We start from the raw sequence: 18940 nt of genomic DNA on the forward strand, positions 1-18940 counted from the left end.
GATAGACAAATAGATTACTCTGAATATTGTACATAATGAACTACTAAAGTAGACAAATTGAAATTTCCTTTTTAAGTAAAGAAAAACATTATTCCAGAGATTTTATTCTTCATTTTTTGTCCAACACTGCTAGGCCGTGCCTTTGCACGGGTTGACGGGCCTTAGTTTGGGTACCGGCAGTCACGGCGTAGCTCGCCATCAGCGGCCGTCTTGACCCCGACCCTGCCGAGCTTCGTCATGGCAATGACGAAGTCGGAGAAGAAGGTGCCCTGGTTGGCCGCGTAGAAGTCCACGGTGCCACGGGACCTCTCATCCGTGTACAGCACCTGGTCGGATCCCAGGAGCCCCCTGCCGTTTTGCAGGTTCCGGTAGTACAAGTTGTCGAACCCTATCGGTGTCACGTCATCCAGGAACGTGAAGTTCTGTTTGGCACATGTCCCTTGGAGCTGCGCGTCGAAGCTCGGGTTCATGCTCTGGTCGTTGCCACCAGTCCTGTACTTGAAGAAGTCGCAGTCTGCCGCGCCCAAGGTGTGGCCACCTGAAGCGATGCGATATGGTGGTTATCGTATACTCGCAATAACAGATTCAGGAATAACAAGTCCACGACGAGTTGAGTTGAATTGAATCATGTTCATGTACCTGATAGTGCGATCATGTCGGTCTGGGAGAGGCCCAAGGTTGAGAAGAAGGCGTTGAGGCTGTCCAGGTTGTCACTGGGGTGCGGCAGCCTGACACTTCTGTCCGTCGACTTCCTCCCGTCGTACCTGCCCAGCTCCACCGTGTAGTTCGGCCCTCCGCTCTGCAGATTGCAGACACATTTGTTCAGGGAAGAAAGAAGTCCATATTACACCCCCAAACTACCGCCAAAGTTTAAAACGCAATACGAAGTCGTCTAATTTACAACTCTCAACTTTCAATACCGGACGAAAAACAGCCCTGAAGTGGTTTTTCACTCTTTTTCTTTGACTAGTTTCGACCAATCGACGTCATAGTCAGCGCCTAGTCATACGCCATGTCACCATCTCTTGAATCTGAAATTTGCTTGTACTATGTTTTTATCCATTGGGCAAAACTTCTTGAAACTTTCACAGGTTGAATCAAAGAATTGTGTGATAGGCCATGTCACACATTCGTTCAGCCAATAGTCATCCTACCTGGGAGACGGACTCTCTTGTGGCGAGGGCGATTATGTCGGCGCAGGACACCTTGTAACGGCACTGCTGGTCGCTGTCCACGGCGGCCTTGGCGTCGAGGATTGTCTGGAAGCCCTCCGGCTTCAGCAAATATCCATCGGGGTTCTCGTCGTCTCCAGTCGAACCGATGATCATGACCGACGCGTCACAGCCCTGCACGCATGATGTGCGTCGGTCTGTCAGTCTTGCACAATAGCCATCAATTAATTACTTGCGTCAATGTGTACCATACCGTGGTGGCGCAGTCGTGGAAGAAGAACCTGAGGGTGGCGGGGGCGGAGACGGGGGACTTCACCATGGACTGCTTCACGGAGCTCCGGACAATGCCCTCCAGGTTGGGGCAGACTCCGGCGTAGTAGTCCGGCCTCAGCTGCGCGGCCGCGAACGGCCAGAGGACAGCCACTTTGAGGACGACGACGAACACGATGGCGGCGAGATTCGCCATGGAATGCATAGACGGATCGACCCCTTGAACTGCTTTTGTCAACACTGTTACAAAATTTCTTAATTAGCTGTTCGAAAGTGATGGCTTCTGCCCTACTCCAGTCCTAGTAGTAATGGCACTGTTCGACGGAAGGAGCCGCGCGTCCACCGGCCGGCGTGACTAAAGCAAGCAAACTGCACGGAAGCTCACGCTACGGTTACTTGTCACGTCACGATTCAGTTGGTGTCTCGGTGATGTTCAAGTACGTCGGATACTTGGATATACATATGCTGCTGGAGAATTTTCGACCCGGAGTGTCTCACTCACATGACATCCGAGGATTCATATCGAAAGTGACAACTGGATTTTGCTTTTCTCAGGCTGGATCTGCCGCCGACACATGACAAAGCATGGGGAGATTATCTGAAAAAGAACACACATGCATGCCGACGCCTCTCCACGAGGTTTAATCCTCACACAGCTTGAACTCCACTGCCTCCCATATCTGTCTCAAGTGGCAGACTCCAAGCTCTCTCTCTCTCATGTGGCAGACAGCCCACCGTTCTGGAAACGTACAAGTCAAGACGATTTCTTTGGACGGCCTGGACACCCAGCCAACACCTACACCTTCCCGAAAACCGTCCCAAAAACCGTGGTTGGGGGCTTGGGGCATCTCCAACACTGTCCCGAAAACGCCTGCAAACATCCCGACCGACATGTCTGGATTGTTTTTGTCATCCAACGTGGTGTCACAAACATCCACAAACGTGTCCGCTGAACTCCCGCAAATCAGAAGTACATATGGAAAAGGTTTGCGACAGTCGGGACATATGCCTGCTAAATAAAAGCCATCACGTACTCCTCTCCTCTTTGTCTGCGTGGCAATTAGCATTGGCGTTTGACGGAAGGCTGCTAGCCTGTTTGGCGAAAGCCACGACGGTGATTAGCATGCTTGCATTGGCGGAAGGTTTTCTTGCTATATGTGTTCACTTTTTTTTGGGAAGCTACTAATGATTAGTACTGCATTTAGCGGAAGGCTTGCTAGCTGCTAGCATATGTTTGGCGGAAGCATGCTTATAAGGATAGGGTGGGTGTGTTTTAAAGGTGAATATACGCACGTATATATGAGCGCCCGTATCTGTACTGTACTGTGTTCTAAAACAAAAGTTGACCCTCTTTGACCACGTACCAACTCAAACATGCTAACAATTTTTTTCATAATCCCAATCATACCCCTGGACCCATCTGTCAAAACAAAATAACCGAAAAAGAATTACCCCACTTTATACATAAAGCAACCATCATCACATACATCCGAACGAACCGATAACACACGCCACCACAGCACACAACACGCCCACCCAAGGCAAGATACAAAGGGGTCGGGCACCGACACACCACTCGGATGACAACCAAGCAAACTAGAGATGAGCCAAGAAAAACAACTTCGAGCCACCGAGGTGCGAGACGGACAATGACAAAGCAAGGACTCCAGGACGGTGCCTCCCAGAGGGTACAACCACGGATAGCCGCCACCGTCCTATCTGAAGATCAAGTTTTCACCCGGAGCCACATGAAGGAGTGGGAGCACCGCGACGGATCCTTCAAGAAGGATACGACGTCCATGGACGTCGTCGCCGATAGCCAGCACGAGGACTGGGCAAGTGATGTACCCCAGCGCTCACACCCCTCCTACACACCCCCACTCTGCCAACCACCCGCAGCCAAGCCCCCCACGAAGACATGGCTTCTCGCCCGCACCTGAGACGCAAGTTTCGCCCTCAAATGCCACGCTTCCCGCTACCAGGGCTGCCGCCCAACATCTAGGCACCCCCAAGACCATCCAAAGAGGCCAACTTTGTACCAGAGGGCCGCCCCTGACCGACGTCACGCAGCAAACGACCCGCCTTGAACATCGCCAGAGTTGCGACAACCTGCACGCGCCTAGGGAAAGGGGGGAGGAGGGGGAGCGGACGCATCCGGACCGGCACACCCATGTGCCAGTTACGGGTGTCCCGAGCACGTCGGCGCCGCCCATCCCTCCAGCCACCCCCCCCCCCCCCCCCCGCGACCGGACACAGTGACACACCCCTATGCCGCCGCATCTCAGCTGTCGTCGCAGAACCGCGCAAAGCCACCATCGTAGGCCTGGCCACCGGCGAGGAGGGCCCCCAAGGACCGGCGCTGACCGTCAAGAAAACTCACCGGGGAGCCCTCTGCATTGCCGCCGTCGTCCAGCCGGCGGGACGCCTAGAGTCTGACTAGCACGCCCACCAACCACCTATGTCTGTCTGGCACTAGGCACAACCTTCTTCGCCTGAGTCTCTCCTCCTATTATCCAGCCGCCGTCGCCATTCCCGCTTCAGTCGCCACCGGTCCTGGTCACCCTCCCCAGCCGGTGGCCACCGCACTCCTGCCAGCAGACGGCCCTGGTCTCCCTCCCCAGCCACTGGCCCAAGTCCCCCTCCCCCACACACCAGCTATCGACTCCTCGAGCAACTGCTTGCAGTACGCCACGCATGAGGGCCATGGCGGCGGCAAACACAAGGGTGGCTCCGGCCTCGCCCTCTTCCCACACTGCAGCAACAAGGTCCTCCTCCGGCTGCTTCTTCCACCATCTCTCGCTCGGCGTCTTCCTACGCAATAGCCATGGCCACGGCGGCAACAACTTCATGCCTTCTCTCCTTGCCCGGTCCCTGAGTAGCAAGGACTGCCTGGAGCTATACACATGCACCATGCTCACCGCTACAGTTGGGCTCAACCGTACACGTGATCCTCATCCGCATCCACTGCAGCGACACGGTTATCCGGTGCTACTCGACCTTGCAGCTGTGCTCCATCTTGCTCCTCGAGAGCTCTGATTCATCATTTTTCCCTCACTTTCCTTCCCTTAAGTTACTACATCCTCCTATATGAATTAATTGTTGCAACCTACATAAAGCATTGTATAGAGGTTGTTTAGAGGCTGCATCAATTATTTTGGATCGGAGGGAGTACAAAATTTCACTGATTCCTGGGATGTGGGTTGGGAATTTGGATGAGTTCTTGATGCTCAGATCTGTTCTTCCCTCAACGTATGAACTGGTGAAAACATTATTTAACAAGGAGTAAATCTTATTTGTTCTTGAATATGGATTATCCATTATGAAATTGAAAAATGTGAACTAAATCATCGTATAGAAGTGCAGTTATGAGCGGGTCCCATGTTCCTATGTGTTTACTACGCTGCAAAATTCAGTCATTTGGCTAAATCATCACAAGGTAAGGGCAAAATTATATCTTTCAGTTGCCACTTGACGGTCCACTACCAGTCAACTGACAGTAGTGGCATATGTATACGTGTTGCAAAATTTCAGTGACATAGTCTGCGCGGTTTATTTTCGCTGGTTTATTTTCGTCCTCCTCCCATCAGCATTTTTTTTCGTCATCATCCCATCTCTGCCAAAAAAAAACCCTCGTGCCCAGAGCAGATCGGTCTCCGCCGCCGACCACACCTTCGCACGCCCGATCTCACGCCCGATCCACCCCTACTCCCCCTCCGCGGCCGATCCATCCCGGTGCCGCGGCCGAATCCTAGGTCGCCGCACACCACCGCCGCCGCCGTGAATCCCCAGGGACGCCGCACGCCACCGCCGCCGCGAATCACCAGAGACGCCGCACGCCGCCGCCGCGAATCCCCAGGGATGCCGCCGCCACCGCCGCGGATCCCCAAGGGTGTGGTCGTACTAGACAAAGCATGGTCGCCGCCGTCCTCTCCTCGTCCGACCTTGACCTCATCCCTTCGACTCCGGTGACTCCTCTGTGCCCCGGGCGGCCCTGGCCGCCACCGTCACAGCCAACGCCGGCCTCACCTCCGCGGCCTCACGCACTGCCACCGCCGAGGAGCCGGCCTGATAGGTTTGAACCATCCCTTGATCCCTCGAGTCTTCTGCATCCCTTGATGGCTCGATTCCTTGTCTTCTCCATCTCTCGATCCCTCGCATCCTTGCATGCTACGAAGAGAATGGTTCCCTTTCTACAGGGTCTGGTGTGAAAGAGTTGGAGCAAGGAGGACGTGTGCGGCCACTTCGCGCTTCGGCGAGATCCTCAAGGTTGTCATCGCAGACAAGGGCACTGGAAGATCAAGGGCAGCGGATTCGTGAGTACCGCCCAAACAATTCTCTCCTCCCCTCATCATCGATTGATCTTCCTGTAGTTAATTTTCTTGCTTAATTCAGCCCCATTAGTTGATGCTATGCCTGGATGGATGCTTGGCATGTTACATTCGAGGAAGCGGAGGCGGCCATTAGGGCGTGCTTGGGTCCGTACCCGGTGATTGACGGCCGGAGGGCCAACTGCAACCTCGCCTGCCTCGAGGTCCAAGGCGCCACAACGAAAACGCCCGCCTCGATACTCAGCTTCAAGGGATGTGTCCTGCCACGGGTAGTGCCATCACACCGGCACAATGAACTCCCGTGCAACCCAGCATCCGCATTGAGACATCTTTCTTGGCGCTGCCATTGCTGCCGTACTCTGATAGTCCATGCATTGACGCATCGATTCAGAAGGTGAGCCCCAGCGACGGCTCCGGAAGAAGGGATTGGCTGCAGCTGATTTGGGAGGCCCAGTCGGGGAGAGCAGGGAGGAGGAGCATCGATGATATTCCTCCCGTCCCATAGCCAACGGGAGTGTCAGCGCACCCAGCGGCGGCACATCTTGCGGCAGCAATTGACGTATCGTACCAGGCGGCTGTGCAGCTGGTGAGTGCAAAGTGTTTGTGCTAATGATTGAGCGGAGTTATCTTATGATTGTCATGTCACACTATTTATGAGTAGTAATGCTTAACTCCGTTGCCTTGGCGTGTGATTGTGTCATGTCCGTGACAATACTAATGCTCAATGTTGTTGCCCGAGAGCAGGCCCTATCGTGATTATCATAAACGAGTAGAAAGCATGTAAGAGCACCCACAGTGCTTAGATGTACGCTCATTGCCCTTAAGCAGTGCATTCTTGTCAACTCACAAGATTGTACTATTGTATTTTGTAGGTACATCTGAAGATTCATCTGCAGTTAGGTAGAAAATGATTCATGTTTTAAATCCGAAGGTTATACATTTTTCAGGCTGTAAGCACCTTTAAAGTTATTCATGCATACTTTTTTCAGGCTGTAAACTGCACCCTTATAGTTATTCATACCTTTTCTTTTATATAGTCGTGCTACTTAAAATACTTATATATTGTCAGTTATAGGTAATGTTCCATCAAACAGGAGTTTACTCAGTATTCAATAAGATATTTTATTTTTAATAGTTATATGAGGAGACCTACATAAAAAAAAGAGTGCAGTTGGTTCAATCAAATAGAACTGCAGGTTGATGGGAGTGGTTTAATAAAAAGAAAAAGATGAAATAGATTGGTGTTTACTTATTCTCTGCGGAAAATTTTGGGCTCTTTTTTTATGCTTGCAACTTTGTTTTGGAATAGGGTAGTTAAAGTGTACTTTTCTTATGGAAGGCATGGAAAGCATGCGTAGCTAATTACAACTCAGAAACAAATGTCTTTGTTTCAAAAAATGACAATGACGGAATAAATTGTTTCAAAAAATAACTACAAAAATCTAAAAATCTAAACATAGTGATCAGATGAACACGGTGGCCACTGATGATGTTGGAATTAGGATAAGTAGCGAGATGGGTGTGAGGGCATGTTGAAGTAGAGAACGTGGACTTGCGGGGAGGAGGGGGGGCTTACTCGAGCCAATTTATTAGATTAAGGGTGAGCATGACTTTTTCCATATGCACGAATTATTAGTTAGTGAGAATTAAGCGCCATGCGCTCTTGGTTTGACTGTTATTCGTCGACCATGAGCAAGAATCTGTCAATTAATTAGATGCTTTAATTAACTTGTATGTAATGGCAGGGTGTCCATGTTGAACGGAGACGCCGATGGTTGCCCTTCAAGCACCAACAAATTGGAAATTCCAAGCCCTGCTGAGATTACGAGCAGAGTGGAAAGGGAATCAACACCATCACGCCAAAACATTGAAGGTGAATAAGTGGACCACTATCAAAGTAAATAGACGAACCATATTTTGTTAGAACTAAGCAGTTGCTGCTAATATAATCCTCTCCAGCAAGATCAGTTTCGGACAATATAATTTGCTATTTACTTTCTATGTGTTTAAGCATGCTCAAACTCAGTACAAATGAACATAATTCTTTTTTTAGGTCATTGCATGACAAATAAGAATACTTACATCACTGAATTTCTGATGTTTTTCTGTTGGAAGTTAGTTCAGTTAGGCACTTCTAATTGCTTAAGCTCGATTTCACTCAATTTTGATATAATCTGCAGGAGCAATCCAAGAGCTAAAAACTACAGTGATTTCACTATCCACCAAGTATTGTTATTTTCTCTACCTACGTCCTAATCAGGTGTGTCACCTTGTATTGACTTTGCCTACTGAATTATAACGAGTCTTGAACTTTGTTATCTGATTTTCCTTATCCTACTTCTTAGCTTTTCATGCTATTCTGCGCGCTGTGCATAATTTGCTTTTCTTGTTATTTGCTAATGTGTACTGGACAAAGCTTGGTCTGTTGCTGAAACACATAAGCGCGGCAGAAAATTCATAGTGTGCATTTCTTGTTATTTGCCAATGGTTGTACTGGACAAAGCATGGTCTTTTGTCCAAACACATCCCTTATGTTATGTTCAAAATTAGCTTGTTAGTCCTTTTTAGTGGGGTGCACTTATATCTCAATTTTTCCTCCAGTTGTTTATTACATATTGTGATATTGGTACAAAGGCTGCCACAAAAGACGAGTTGTATCCCCCCCCCCCCCCCCTTTTAATCTAACAAAGAAGAATAGCGGTAAAACACATAGACTGTTTTTATTTTACTAAAATGTCTACTGCCGACGCATGTTTGAACTGAAATGTATCCTGTTAACAATTTATGCTTTACCTTAATTTCTGCATTGTGTGCAGGCCCTAGCAGAGCTTGAACCTTCTTCAGCAAATAAGGGTCACCGAGTTCTTATAGTCAGTCACTGGACCACAATGGTTGATATCCTTCAATGGACACTGGAAGTAATATGAGCTACAAATATGTGTCTCAATGGGGGGTTATTTCTTTCCTCAACAAGTTACAGTACAGTAGCAAAGGTAAAGTGAACACACAACTTGATTTTATGGTTCTTAGAATGTCACTGTACTCAGAGGCGGAGGACGAAAAAAAATTAAGGTGTGGCGAAATCTTAGGAAAAGATTTTTTTGATGCAAATTGAAATAGTCAATACAAAGTACAAATGAAAAACCAAATACAATGAAAATGTAGACATGTTTCAATAGAAAAACAACCTAAAACATACCAATAATAAAGTTTTGAATGGCGTCTAGAAGACCTAGGTAATGGCAATGCCCTACCCTCCTTCTGAAAATCTTCCTTAATTTTACTATCAATACTTTTGAAGATCTCTCGCTCAATATAACAAACCATCAAGTCACTTGATCTTCATGAGTGACATGTGCCCAAACATTGACACTTTAGCGGGTGCTTGGATTCGATTTCGAGCTGCTGCCACTACCATTACTTCAAAATACTTTGTCAAATATGCAATCCATAACATCAATTTGTAACTAAATTCTAATTGGTTTCAAGCTGCTGTTATGCTACAAATTTTCAGAGACATGAGCAATCTACCGCTTCCACCCCATTCCTTTGGATTTGCTGGTCCCTTCCCCTCCTTTTCCATCTTATGGCCAGAACTGCACCGGACTGGAGCCGCCGCAGGGGGCCGCCGCCGTCAGATGCCCCGTCGTCGGTCACCCGCCTGTTCATCAGTCCAATTTTCATTACATTTATTACAAAAACTAAACTTTGCTAGCTCATGAGCTACTGAATTAGCATCACGAAAATAGTGTGAAAATATGACCTTCCCTATCGATGTTGCCGTATCAATACATCCTGCAAAGATTGCCGCTGCTGCATCCCACCACTGTGTTTGTCCCTCGCAATTGTTAACAACACTCAAAGGATCATATTCTGCTTCAATTCTATTAAATCCCAAAGCATTTGCTAGATTTAAGCCATCACAACTTGATTTTATGGTTCTTAGAACGTAACTGTAATATGTTTTAGGCTAAGCAAAAGTAGCATTGGCACTGAAGAACATCAGTTTATCTTAAAGATATCTCTGAAATTTTGGAGTCTGGTGTGTTACGAATTATTTTTGTATATAAGGATAAAGGTAGGAGAAGATCTGCAGTTGTGTATGTGTAAGCTTTACTGACATAGTTTTTTTTCTTACAAGATCCTAACCGTTTATCCATTTGCTACCTAGATTCGCTTACTGATTGTAAATTGCTTAACTTCTTGCACATAAAAAGACAAATGCTTGGATTTGTGAAACAACTATATTTTTCTGTACAATGGTGAAAGAGCTACATTGTTATAGCTCTCTGATTCAATTTCTTCAATTCCATATGGACATAGGAAACTTGAATACTACACCACAACTCTTAGGCCTGCCAAAATATAAGGATGATCACGTGGTCATGAGTGGAACTAGATGTACCCCGTAAGGATGGAGGCGAGATGAGGCAAACCTCTCCGACAAGGTCCCGGAACCACCACCATCCCAATTAAAGAGCACCGACAATTTGGAGTGGACCCCCACCGCCATAGAGCCTCCTTTTGCACAGGAGGTAGTAGACCTCCGCCGAGGGCAACAATTGTGGCCTCTTCCAGAGCCGGGGCGGCCCATGGAGTCGATGTCATGGTCGCCCCAGAGCCGAATCCATCGCCGAGGCCATAGAGTAGGAGCTGCTATCGCCGAGGTCATGTCTGAACCTAAACCTGAACTTTCTATGGCTGGTAAGATGTCTTCCCTAAATCTTCCAACAGCCGGTGATCGTTGGCCTCTCGTCTCTATTCAGCTGCTGATTGTATGAAATAGATGGTTAAATATTTATTTTGTTGGTCCATTCTGGACGGTAGTGATGTTGAGACATAAGAGATTGTCAGGACTATGCATGTAAATAAAATTAAACAGTGATCTTTCTTATTTCTGATTTACTTTTGCCAATGATCAAAGAACCATTGTTCTGGATGTGCACCTATTGTGTTGCATATTTTGCCAGCACTCATGGTGACCTCTTTCTCTGAAAGGGGTGGGTAGATATTCTCAAATTGATATAATACATTTTGACTACACTTTACTGTAGTTTTATCGACATTTTATCATTTATAGGAGTTTGTTACCTCTTTGTTTTTATTGACAATTAAGATGTGGGTATTATATGCATTGTTGACTTTGCTGAACATTCTTTAAACAAAAATTATGGTCGTTCGGTTACTGATCAATGTCTACATCTTTATAATTAATGACCCTTATATTGCCATCTGGTTTTTAGGTTGGAACAGTTTTTATGGTGATAGTTTACAACTTCTTGTGGGGTTCATGTCTCCCTCATGGAGCATCACCAAGTTGTTTCGCATTAGGTATGCGAAGCAAAAACAAATTTGTGGGTCCTGTATATCCAAAAGACCCTCACCACCACCACTATTGCAGCTATGACCATTCTCCTGCAGCAGGGGCACCACGGTGGGAAGGGAGATATATCCAACGGAGATGGGCAGACGGTCAAGGTATTCGAGCACTTGGTGTTTACTCCATCCAGAAGGTTGTCCTTGAATAATTAATAAACTGGCTACATGCATCGCCTAGATGCAGAGGCTGGGGGTAATCATCCTTTTCTAAAATAAAAAAAATCCAGAAGGTTGTCCTACCCATAGAAACCTCTGTGGGAAGACTCCATTCTGGTCGGCACCACCACTCCATCTGTGCATACCACCACTCCATCTGTGCAGCCACAACAGATTGCACATGTTAGCCATTGTTCCTCATCTACTCTAGATATGGTAGAGCGTAGTTCTTATTGTCGAATGTGGATATGCTAATTTTCCATGCATTGAGTTTTCATTAGAGCTATGGATTTTGCTTCATAGGCTGATAAGAGCAACTTAAATTAACAAGTCGGCAACCTTTGAATGTGTAGACCAGAATGAGAAGATTGTTGCCCCGAGCTAACAAATCTCTATATCCAACATGCACTTATAAGATTTCCTACTATAGACTTCATGTTTTGTTTATGTATCCGTGATACTATTTTTGCCTTTCCTCTTTCCGTCTACCTTTTTCATTGATCCACAATCAGGTAATAAAACTTGCATGAATATAGATGCAAAAATCTCATCACTCATTGGTACACTGATGCTGCTGGCAGCTTAACAACCTTCTGTTCACTCATGGGACTTCTAGGATCAATGATGTATGCTTAAACATTAAACTGCGAGTGCCTACTGGCAAGGCAACCAAGATTTTAGGCCTCTACATATTGTTTTGATACTTTTGACCAGATGCCCTTTATAGTTTGATCAGATGGAGTTTTTTGTGTGGCTAAAGTGTCTTGTTATGTAACTAAAAAGATGATGAAGTTACTGTTGAGGGCAGAACCATGCAGAGAAGTAGAGGTTGCAAGAGAAGAAGTCACATAAGAAATTCTCCACTTTTTTAAGGCTCTTGTACTGTGTTTATTGTCCTGAGTTCTTGAAGAGGATTATGTACTATGTATATTATTCTATTAACAAGTTATGCCCATTATTTTGAATCTTTTTACTGGTGCTCAGAATGAATTTCATTTTACTTAGTTGTTTTTTGAATAATTGTAGGTATTTAGTACTCACTCCGTCTGAAATTACTTGTCGCATAAATGGATGAAAATGGATGTATCTAGAATTAAAATACATTAGATACAATCATTTCCCCGACAAGTATTTTCGAACGGATGGAGTAGTAAATTAGGTATCATAAGTGAGTGTTCTTAGTGCAATCCCACCACCCACGTCATCCATGGGAGAAGTTATTCCCGTCTTTGCGTTAGTTTGATTTTTTAAGCGACACCACAATTGTTTTCCATTATGTTTGCTGCAGTCACAAATTAAAGAGGTACCTCTTTTGTCTGAAAACATGTTGCAAGCGATACATATTATTTCTGGCTCGTCTATAGCGCGCGACTAATAACATATCCTATCTAATATCAACGTGCAATTAATTTCCTTTTCAATATTAATATACATTATGCATTTACTAAGTCGACAACGTTAGATTCAAGACGAGATCTAAAGTTCAGCGTGAAGAAACATGCACGTCGACTTGTAGATTTATCATCCAATTGCATTCATGGACCCATACATCTTATACACCATCGACAAACATGCACGTCGTGTATACATTCTGGACGATTAAAACTTTGAGACATTTAGAGGAATTGCAAAAAAATGGAAGGCAATTCAACGATGCACTCGAAATAGCGCAATCTGGCTGGAATTCTGATATCTCTAGATGGCAACGTATATTTTCGGCTGGTATTCCAACGAGCACGGATCGGTAAATTCATATATTTCAATATCATAACTTTCAAGGTACAAGCATATACTATTGTTATCATTATATTCAAGATAATACTAATATATTCAATTGCAGGGATGTGTTTGGCTATTTTATTTTTAATTTTATGCTCCCGTGGAACGATAAAGATTTGGTTCGTCCGGTTTGCACAATGAGTATCCTCCGTTGCACATTTTTAGACTTCCATGTGAAATATTCGTGCTATCTACATATATTGCTTCTGCAAAATGGTTATAAGTTGATGAAGAAGTTATTATTGTACTTGCTCAAATGTCATACGAATGAAGCTAAAAACAAGATTTCTGATAATGTCTGATAATATCTTAAGTGCATCAACTAGATATTAATTTGTTACAAATTATTGATTAGTTGGATCATTGCTTTCTATGTACTTATTTTTTTACCAACTTCATTTCAAGTCAAGTGGATTTAATTATTACCCAATTGTTACTGCTATTTTTTCTATACATGTGAAATTTCACATGTATTATGTTTATACATAACTCTAGCTAAAATATTTCAAATGCCCGTGGCAACGCACGGGCATTCTTATGCCAATTCCAGTTTGCCTTGCCTTGCCCATGTGACCAACCACGGGATGAATGGGTCCTTATCTCGACACCTGATCGAATGGGCTTAAGCCTTAAGAAACTTCAGTGCATACTTAACATGGATCAACCTATGGACAATGATTGCTTCAACACTGCCGTGCGTATACTGGCATGTGACGAGGGGGTATTGTTCACAGACCCTCCTATACACTACATGGATCTAAGGTTTTGTGTAAGTTATCGTTACTCTTCATTCTATGTGCCATTAGTATCACCATGTTGAAGCAATTATATTTTTTTTACGTAGTCCATGATGCTAGAGTCAACACGAGGTCAGAAGTTTTGTGATAAGGAGACTATTAAGAAGTTGTCATCATTATTTGATAGCTGGCCTAGGATGGAAAACAACATCTCATCATGCAACATGGTAAGTAAAGTTTTTTCCGTTTTGTTATCATGGTTTATTGTTGTATCTAATACCTCCACTTGTAGATTTATCTTCCCTATGCATCCATTGGCCGGTACATATTGTATGTCATCGATAAAGAGGCACATCGTCTACATATTATGGATCCTATTCAAACATCACAATCGACAGAGGATAAAAATTTGAGGCATTCACTGAAATTAAAAAGTTTTGCAAGGGATTTCAAAGAAGCACTTGAAATCAAGATGCCTGGTTGGAATTATCATATATCTAAATGGCAACATTTATTTCCACTTTGTGTTCCTATGAGTATAGACGGGTAATGAATTCATAATTAAAATATTTATTTTTCTAATCACTATAGTATTTATATTATTAGTATAATAAATTGCAGGAATGTGTCAGGCTATTTTGTTTTTTATCTTATGTTGTGGTGGAACGGTAAAGAATTGGTCAAGCCAGTTTGCACGGTGCGTATCGTTTATTGCATGATGTAAAACATCATGCGTGAAAGTTTCATACTAAGGACATAATTGTTTGTGCAGGACGGGTACGAGTTGAGGAATAAATTTTTATTATACTTGCTGAAACATCGGGGTAATGAAGCTAAAGGCAACTTTCCTGATATTGTGAAAGAAATTCTTAAGCGCATCATCTAGATATTGATATATTGGTACTACATTTTAAGATCAAATATCGCTCAGTTTTGTCATGGACATGTCGTTATTTTACTTCTTGTTATCATTCTACATTGCAAAGACGGCTGAATTTCTTAAATTATTATGTTTGTGTTATATTGTTTATACGTGTCATATGTCAAGAGGCCGTGGCAACGCACGGGCACTCTACTAGTTTGGAATAACATATGAGGGTACGGGTAAATTTACAATGGCATATATATATATGGAATTCACCCTTACACATTTTATAGTCCATTTATGGACAGCGATATGTTTGGACAATGAGCAATCTTCATATGCTATAAGTATCTAATTTGGATACCGACAGTCACGGCGTATCTCGCCGTCAGTGGCAGTCTTGACCCCGACCCTGCCGAGCTTTGTCATGGCAACACTAAAGTCGTAGAAGAAGATGCCCTGGTTGGACGCGTAGTAGTCTATGGTACCGCGTGATCTCTCATCTGTGTACAACACCTGGTCGGAGCCAAGGAGGCCCCTACCATTCTGCAGGAGCTTGAAGTAGGAGTTGTCGAATCCCACCGGTGACACGTCGTCCAGGAAAGCGAAGTTCTGTCTGGCACAGGTGCCTTGAAGCTGCGCGTCAAAGCTCGGGTTCATGCTCGGGTCCTTGCCCTTGGTCCTGTTCTGGAAGAAGCTGCAGTCCGCCGCGCCCAAGGTGTGGGCACCTGAGGGGGTGGTATATGGTGGTCAACAACAGGTCGGCCGACGTGATCAGATTCAGAAGTCGACGACGTGTTGAGCTGAATCATGTACCTGATAACGCGATCATGTCGATCTGGGAGAGGCCTAGGGTATAGAAGAAGGCATTGAGGCTGTCAAGGTTGTCATTGACGTGCGGCAGCATGACGCTGTTCGTCGTCAAGATCTTCCCATCGTACCTGCCCAGCTCCACCGTGTAGTTCGGCCCTCCGCTCTGCAGCACATGTGTTCATGGTCGTCTCATGGCAAAGGAAGATGGTCCTCCTAGTACTGTATTTTATTTTAAATAATGGGCTATTGCGCAAAATTAAAGCTACACGTGTTGTGCACTAAATGGATTTTTTTGCTAATAATGTGGTATAGTGTAATTTAATTAGTAGTATTACTATATTTGGACCTTAGTTTAGCCTCACGCTAAAGCTATATATGCCATGCTTTGCTTTATTATAATGGATGTTTTCTGCGATGCATGCCTTTGTTATGGCTCACTGATTTGTGATTTGTTGCTATAATTGGCTGTATGCGTCAATCTTTACTTTGTTATTATGGCTGGGTATACATCAAGTATATGTGATATATCATATACGAATGCATGTCCCAAGTACTACTCCCTCCGTCCGGAAATACTTGTCGTAGAAATGGATACAAATGGATGTATCTAGAACTAAAATACATCTAGATATATCCATTTCTCGAACAAGTATTTTCGGACGGAAGAAGTATATTTGTGTATACCATATTTATCGATTTTTATAGCTTTTGGCTAGACCAACACTAACCTGGGAGACGGACTCTCTTGTGGCAAGGGCGATTATGTCGGCGCAGGACACCTTATAACGGCACCGTGGGTCGCTGTCCACAGCGGCCTTGGCGTCCAGGATCGTCTGGAAGCCCTCAGGCTTCAGCGAATAGTCGTCCTGGTTCCGCCACTCATCGTTGCCGGTCGGGCTGATGATCATGACCGATGCGTCACAGCCCTGCACGCATGACGTGCTTCGGTCAGTCAGTTTTGCATGATACTCCTTCTGTCTGAAAAAGTTTGTTCCTTAAATATATATTTGAGAGACAAAAAATTTCGAATGGAGGGAGTAGCCATCAATTACTTTGGTCAATGTGTAACATAGCCATACCATGACGGCGCAGTCGTGGAAAAAGAGCCTGAGGGTGGCGGGCGCGGAGATGGGGGACTTGGCCATGGACTGCTTCATGGAGTATCGGACAATGCCCTCCAGGTTGGGGCAGACGCTGGCGTAGTAGTCCGGCCGCAGCTGCGCGGCCGCGAACGAGGATAGGACAGCGACTTCGACAAGGACGAGGATGACGATGGCGGCGAGTGAGGCTAACGACCCCAGGTTCGTCATGGAATGGATCGACCCCTTCAACTGCTTTTTTTTTTGTTAAGGCTGTTGCATTGCGTGATCTTCTGCAAGATGCAGTACGAGAGAGTGATGGCTGCCGCCCTACTCCAGCATATATATTCGGCGGCCGATCGGAGCGCCGCGTGCGTCCATCCGCCGGCGGCCGCTGCTGGTCCAACGTGACTAAAGCAAAACTGCACTGAGGCTCACGCCAAGATTACTTTACACGCCACGACAACGTTGGTGTCTCGGTGATGTTCAAGTGCGCTGGAGCCTTACCATCGAATAAGGATGTACGCATTCATGAACATACTTTCAAACTGCCGCGTCGTCACCTCCAAAAATGTTCACGTCGTTATTGCATGTGTCGCTTGGACTCCAGTGCACTGCAAACTGTCATCGTCACCTCCACATATCTGTCTCAAATGGCAGGAGTTGCAAAGTGACAAATATCTCCACTTCAAAATTTGTCTCATGTGACAGCTCACCGTTCTGGTAACGTACAAGTGAAGGACTATTTCTTTAGCGCAGGTTTGTTCTTTGGTGGGAATGGTAGAGACACGAGGTTTACATATCATCACTCAACGGCAACACACTACTACAACGGATATCTTTAATTGGGAATTACCTAGGGATAATGTATGTGGTCTAGTAATAAAAGGGGAGGCGCAGATAATGATAACTGCTTATTTTGTGATGAGAAAAATATATGGATCACTTGTTCCTTCATTGTGATGTAGCCAGCTGGTATATGCTTGGAGCATTGTTAAGTTATTGCTGTGATTATTTGATCGATATGGAAAACTAGAGATAATGCTCATTTCCGGAGTAGATTCAGTATGATCCTATTGCAGTGGTATATTTAGCATTTAATCTGTTTTCATATTGGTATATGGCATACGTACACAAAGGAGCATCGAGCCAGCGAATAGGGGCAAAAAAAACCATCAAAGAGCTGTTGAGATTTTTCACAGGAGAAAAGGTTGGGGGCCAATGGTGCAGCGGATCACTGGATGCTTTGCCGTTTCACCAGGGGTTCTTGAGAAAAAAAAAGTTTTCGGCGAAAAAGGTGCACTGATGAGATGTGAATCAAGTTTTGCGGATAGAAAGTTGTAACTGTAATGTTGAAGACTCGTAGTCTCAGTTCTCTTTAGTGATGGTTCGCTTTTCTGGGATCTGGTTTAGTTTGGTCTTTGGAGCTCAAATATTGTGTAGGAGTTACTCTCTCCGTTTCAAAATTATTGAAGTTTTAGGTTTGCCTAAGTTCAACTAGTTTAAGTTTCACGAAGTCTAGAACACCAAATTGGTCTAATGAAATTTAGCGTTAAATATATTTTGAACTATGTATATATAGTGCTGTAGATCTTTGTTAGTTTTTACGTAAAGTTGGTCAAAGATAAACAAGTTTGACTTATGACATAGCTAGAACTTCAATTATTTTGGAACGGAGGAAGTATATAACAAGATATTTGAGATCAGGTGGGGGGTTGTGCCTTTCTGGTGAAGCTTGGTTTCCTTTTTTTCAAACCGGTGTCGTGTACGATCAGTTTCATATGAATGAAATTGGGGCGGGGAGCCCTTGAACCGAAAAAATAATAATTTGCAAAAATACCACGGATACTTGTTTTCAGCGTGCACTCTTGGTTGTAAGTGCGTGGCATGGTTGTACTTGTACCTTGTTAATATGTTGATGGCAGTTAACCAATCACACGAACCTGACATCTTCTATTGGAGCCTGACTATGTGGGGTATCTTCTCTATTGGATCTTTGTATGTCGAAATGGCCAACGAGGGTTACAAGTTTTGCACAAATTCGTTTGGGAACTCAAGTTACCACTAAACTTCAATATCTTGGTGATGAAAGACATTATGGGGCAAAGACATATGGAAATGTAGTAAAAAGTGTTGTTATTATGACCAGGATAAAACGACACAAGACTAATCTTTTTGTGATGTCCTTTCACTTGGTTATTATGGTGCCCAATTCACGCAGATTTAGTCTAGCGCCACCCACGAGCATCTTGGGTATCTTGGGGACCCTGGTTACCACATGCTCACCCTAACCATAAACGCAACATATGTGTGAGAGCATGTGTTTTGTGTTGGAAAATATATGATTGTTGTAATGTTTTTT

The 18940-nt window shown here is 44.7% G+C and overlaps 3 protein-coding genes across 6 annotated transcripts; 1 reads left to right on the forward strand and 2 right to left on the reverse strand.

Annotated features, from left to right (window-relative positions):
- Positions 1-1772, reverse strand: LOC125516050 (peroxidase 45-like). Its single transcript, XM_048681536.2, has 4 exons — positions 1426-1772; positions 1155-1346; positions 640-799; positions 1-538 (listed from the first exon to the last, which is right to left on the reverse strand). Exons 1-4 carry the CDS (start codon positions 1645-1647, stop codon positions 162-164), a joined length of 951 nt encoding a protein of 316 aa, XP_048537493.2. The 5' UTR covers positions 1648-1772; the 3' UTR covers positions 1-161.
- A 3297-nt stretch (positions 1773-5069) lies between these two features.
- Positions 5070-12266, forward strand: LOC147963431 (uncharacterized). 4 transcript variants are annotated; one of them, XR_015608545.1, is made up of 8 exons: positions 5070-5514; positions 5639-5755; positions 5835-6356; positions 6643-6670; positions 7516-7643; positions 7951-8030; positions 8587-8763; positions 10094-10900. XR_015608545.1 is itself a non-coding variant. In XM_087528376.1 (8 exons), exons 3-6 carry the CDS (start codon positions 6253-6255, stop codon positions 8695-8697), a joined length of 423 nt encoding a protein of 140 aa, XP_087384502.1. In that variant the 5' UTR covers positions 5070-5514; positions 5639-5755; positions 5835-6252; the 3' UTR covers positions 8698-8763; positions 10094-10474; positions 11014-12265. The 4 variants fall into 4 exon arrangements, 3 of the variants coding, with proteins under 3 accessions (XP_087384502.1, XP_087384503.1, XP_087384501.1); XM_087528376.1 differs by lacking the exon at positions 6643-6670 and adding an exon at positions 11014-12265 and having other exon boundaries at positions 10094-10474; XM_087528377.1 differs by lacking the exons at positions 6643-6670; positions 10094-10900 and adding an exon at positions 11014-12266.
- Positions 12267-14937: 2671 nt separating this feature from the next.
- LOC125516961 (peroxidase 45-like) lies at positions 14938-16876 on the reverse strand. The gene is made up of 4 exons (XM_087528374.1): positions 16579-16876; positions 16228-16425; positions 15503-15662; positions 14938-15414 (listed from the first exon to the last, which is right to left on the reverse strand). Exons 1-4 carry the CDS (start codon positions 16807-16809, stop codon positions 15038-15040), a joined length of 966 nt encoding a protein of 321 aa, XP_087384500.1. The 5' UTR covers positions 16810-16876; the 3' UTR covers positions 14938-15037.
- Positions 16877-18940: the final 2064 nt, after the last annotated feature.

This window comes from Triticum urartu, chromosome 6A (assembly GCF_056163025.1).
Source record: "Triticum urartu cultivar PI428250 chromosome 6A, HENAU_Tu73, whole genome shotgun sequence".
NCBI classification, from domain to species: domain Eukaryota; kingdom Viridiplantae; phylum Streptophyta; class Magnoliopsida; order Poales; family Poaceae; genus Triticum; species Triticum urartu.

Coding starts and splice junctions, on each gene's coding strand:
- LOC125516050 (XM_048681536.2), bottom strand. CDS start 1,647: ATGCATTCCATGGCGAATCTCGCCGCCATCGTGTTCGTCGTCGTCCTC. Junction 800..1,154: donor CAAGAGAGTCCGTCTCCCAG/GTAGGATGACTA, acceptor TGCAATCTGCAG/AGCGGAGGGCCGAACTACAC. Junction 539..639: donor CGACATGATCGCACTATCAG/GTACATGAACAT, acceptor GCATCGCTTCAG/GTGGCCACACCTTGGGCGCG.
- LOC147963431 (XM_087528377.1), top strand. CDS start 6,253: ATGATATTCCTCCCGTCCCATAGCCAACGGGAGTGTCAGCGCACCCAG. Junction 6,357..7,515: donor ACCAGGCGGCTGTGCAGCTG/GTGAGTGCAAAG, acceptor ATGTAATGGCAG/GGTGTCCATGTTGAACGGAG. Junction 7,644..7,950: donor ATCACGCCAAAACATTGAAG/GTGAATAAGTGG, acceptor TATAATCTGCAG/GAGCAATCCAAGAGCTAAAA.
- LOC125516961 (XM_087528374.1), bottom strand. CDS start 16,809: ATGACGAACCTGGGGTCGTTAGCCTCACTCGCCGCCATCGTCATCCTC. Junction 15,663..16,227: donor CAAGAGAGTCCGTCTCCCAG/GTTAGTGTTGGT, acceptor CATGTGCTGCAG/AGCGGAGGGCCGAACTACAC. Junction 15,415..15,502: donor CGACATGATCGCGTTATCAG/GTACATGATTCA, acceptor CCACCCCCTCAG/GTGCCCACACCTTGGGCGCG.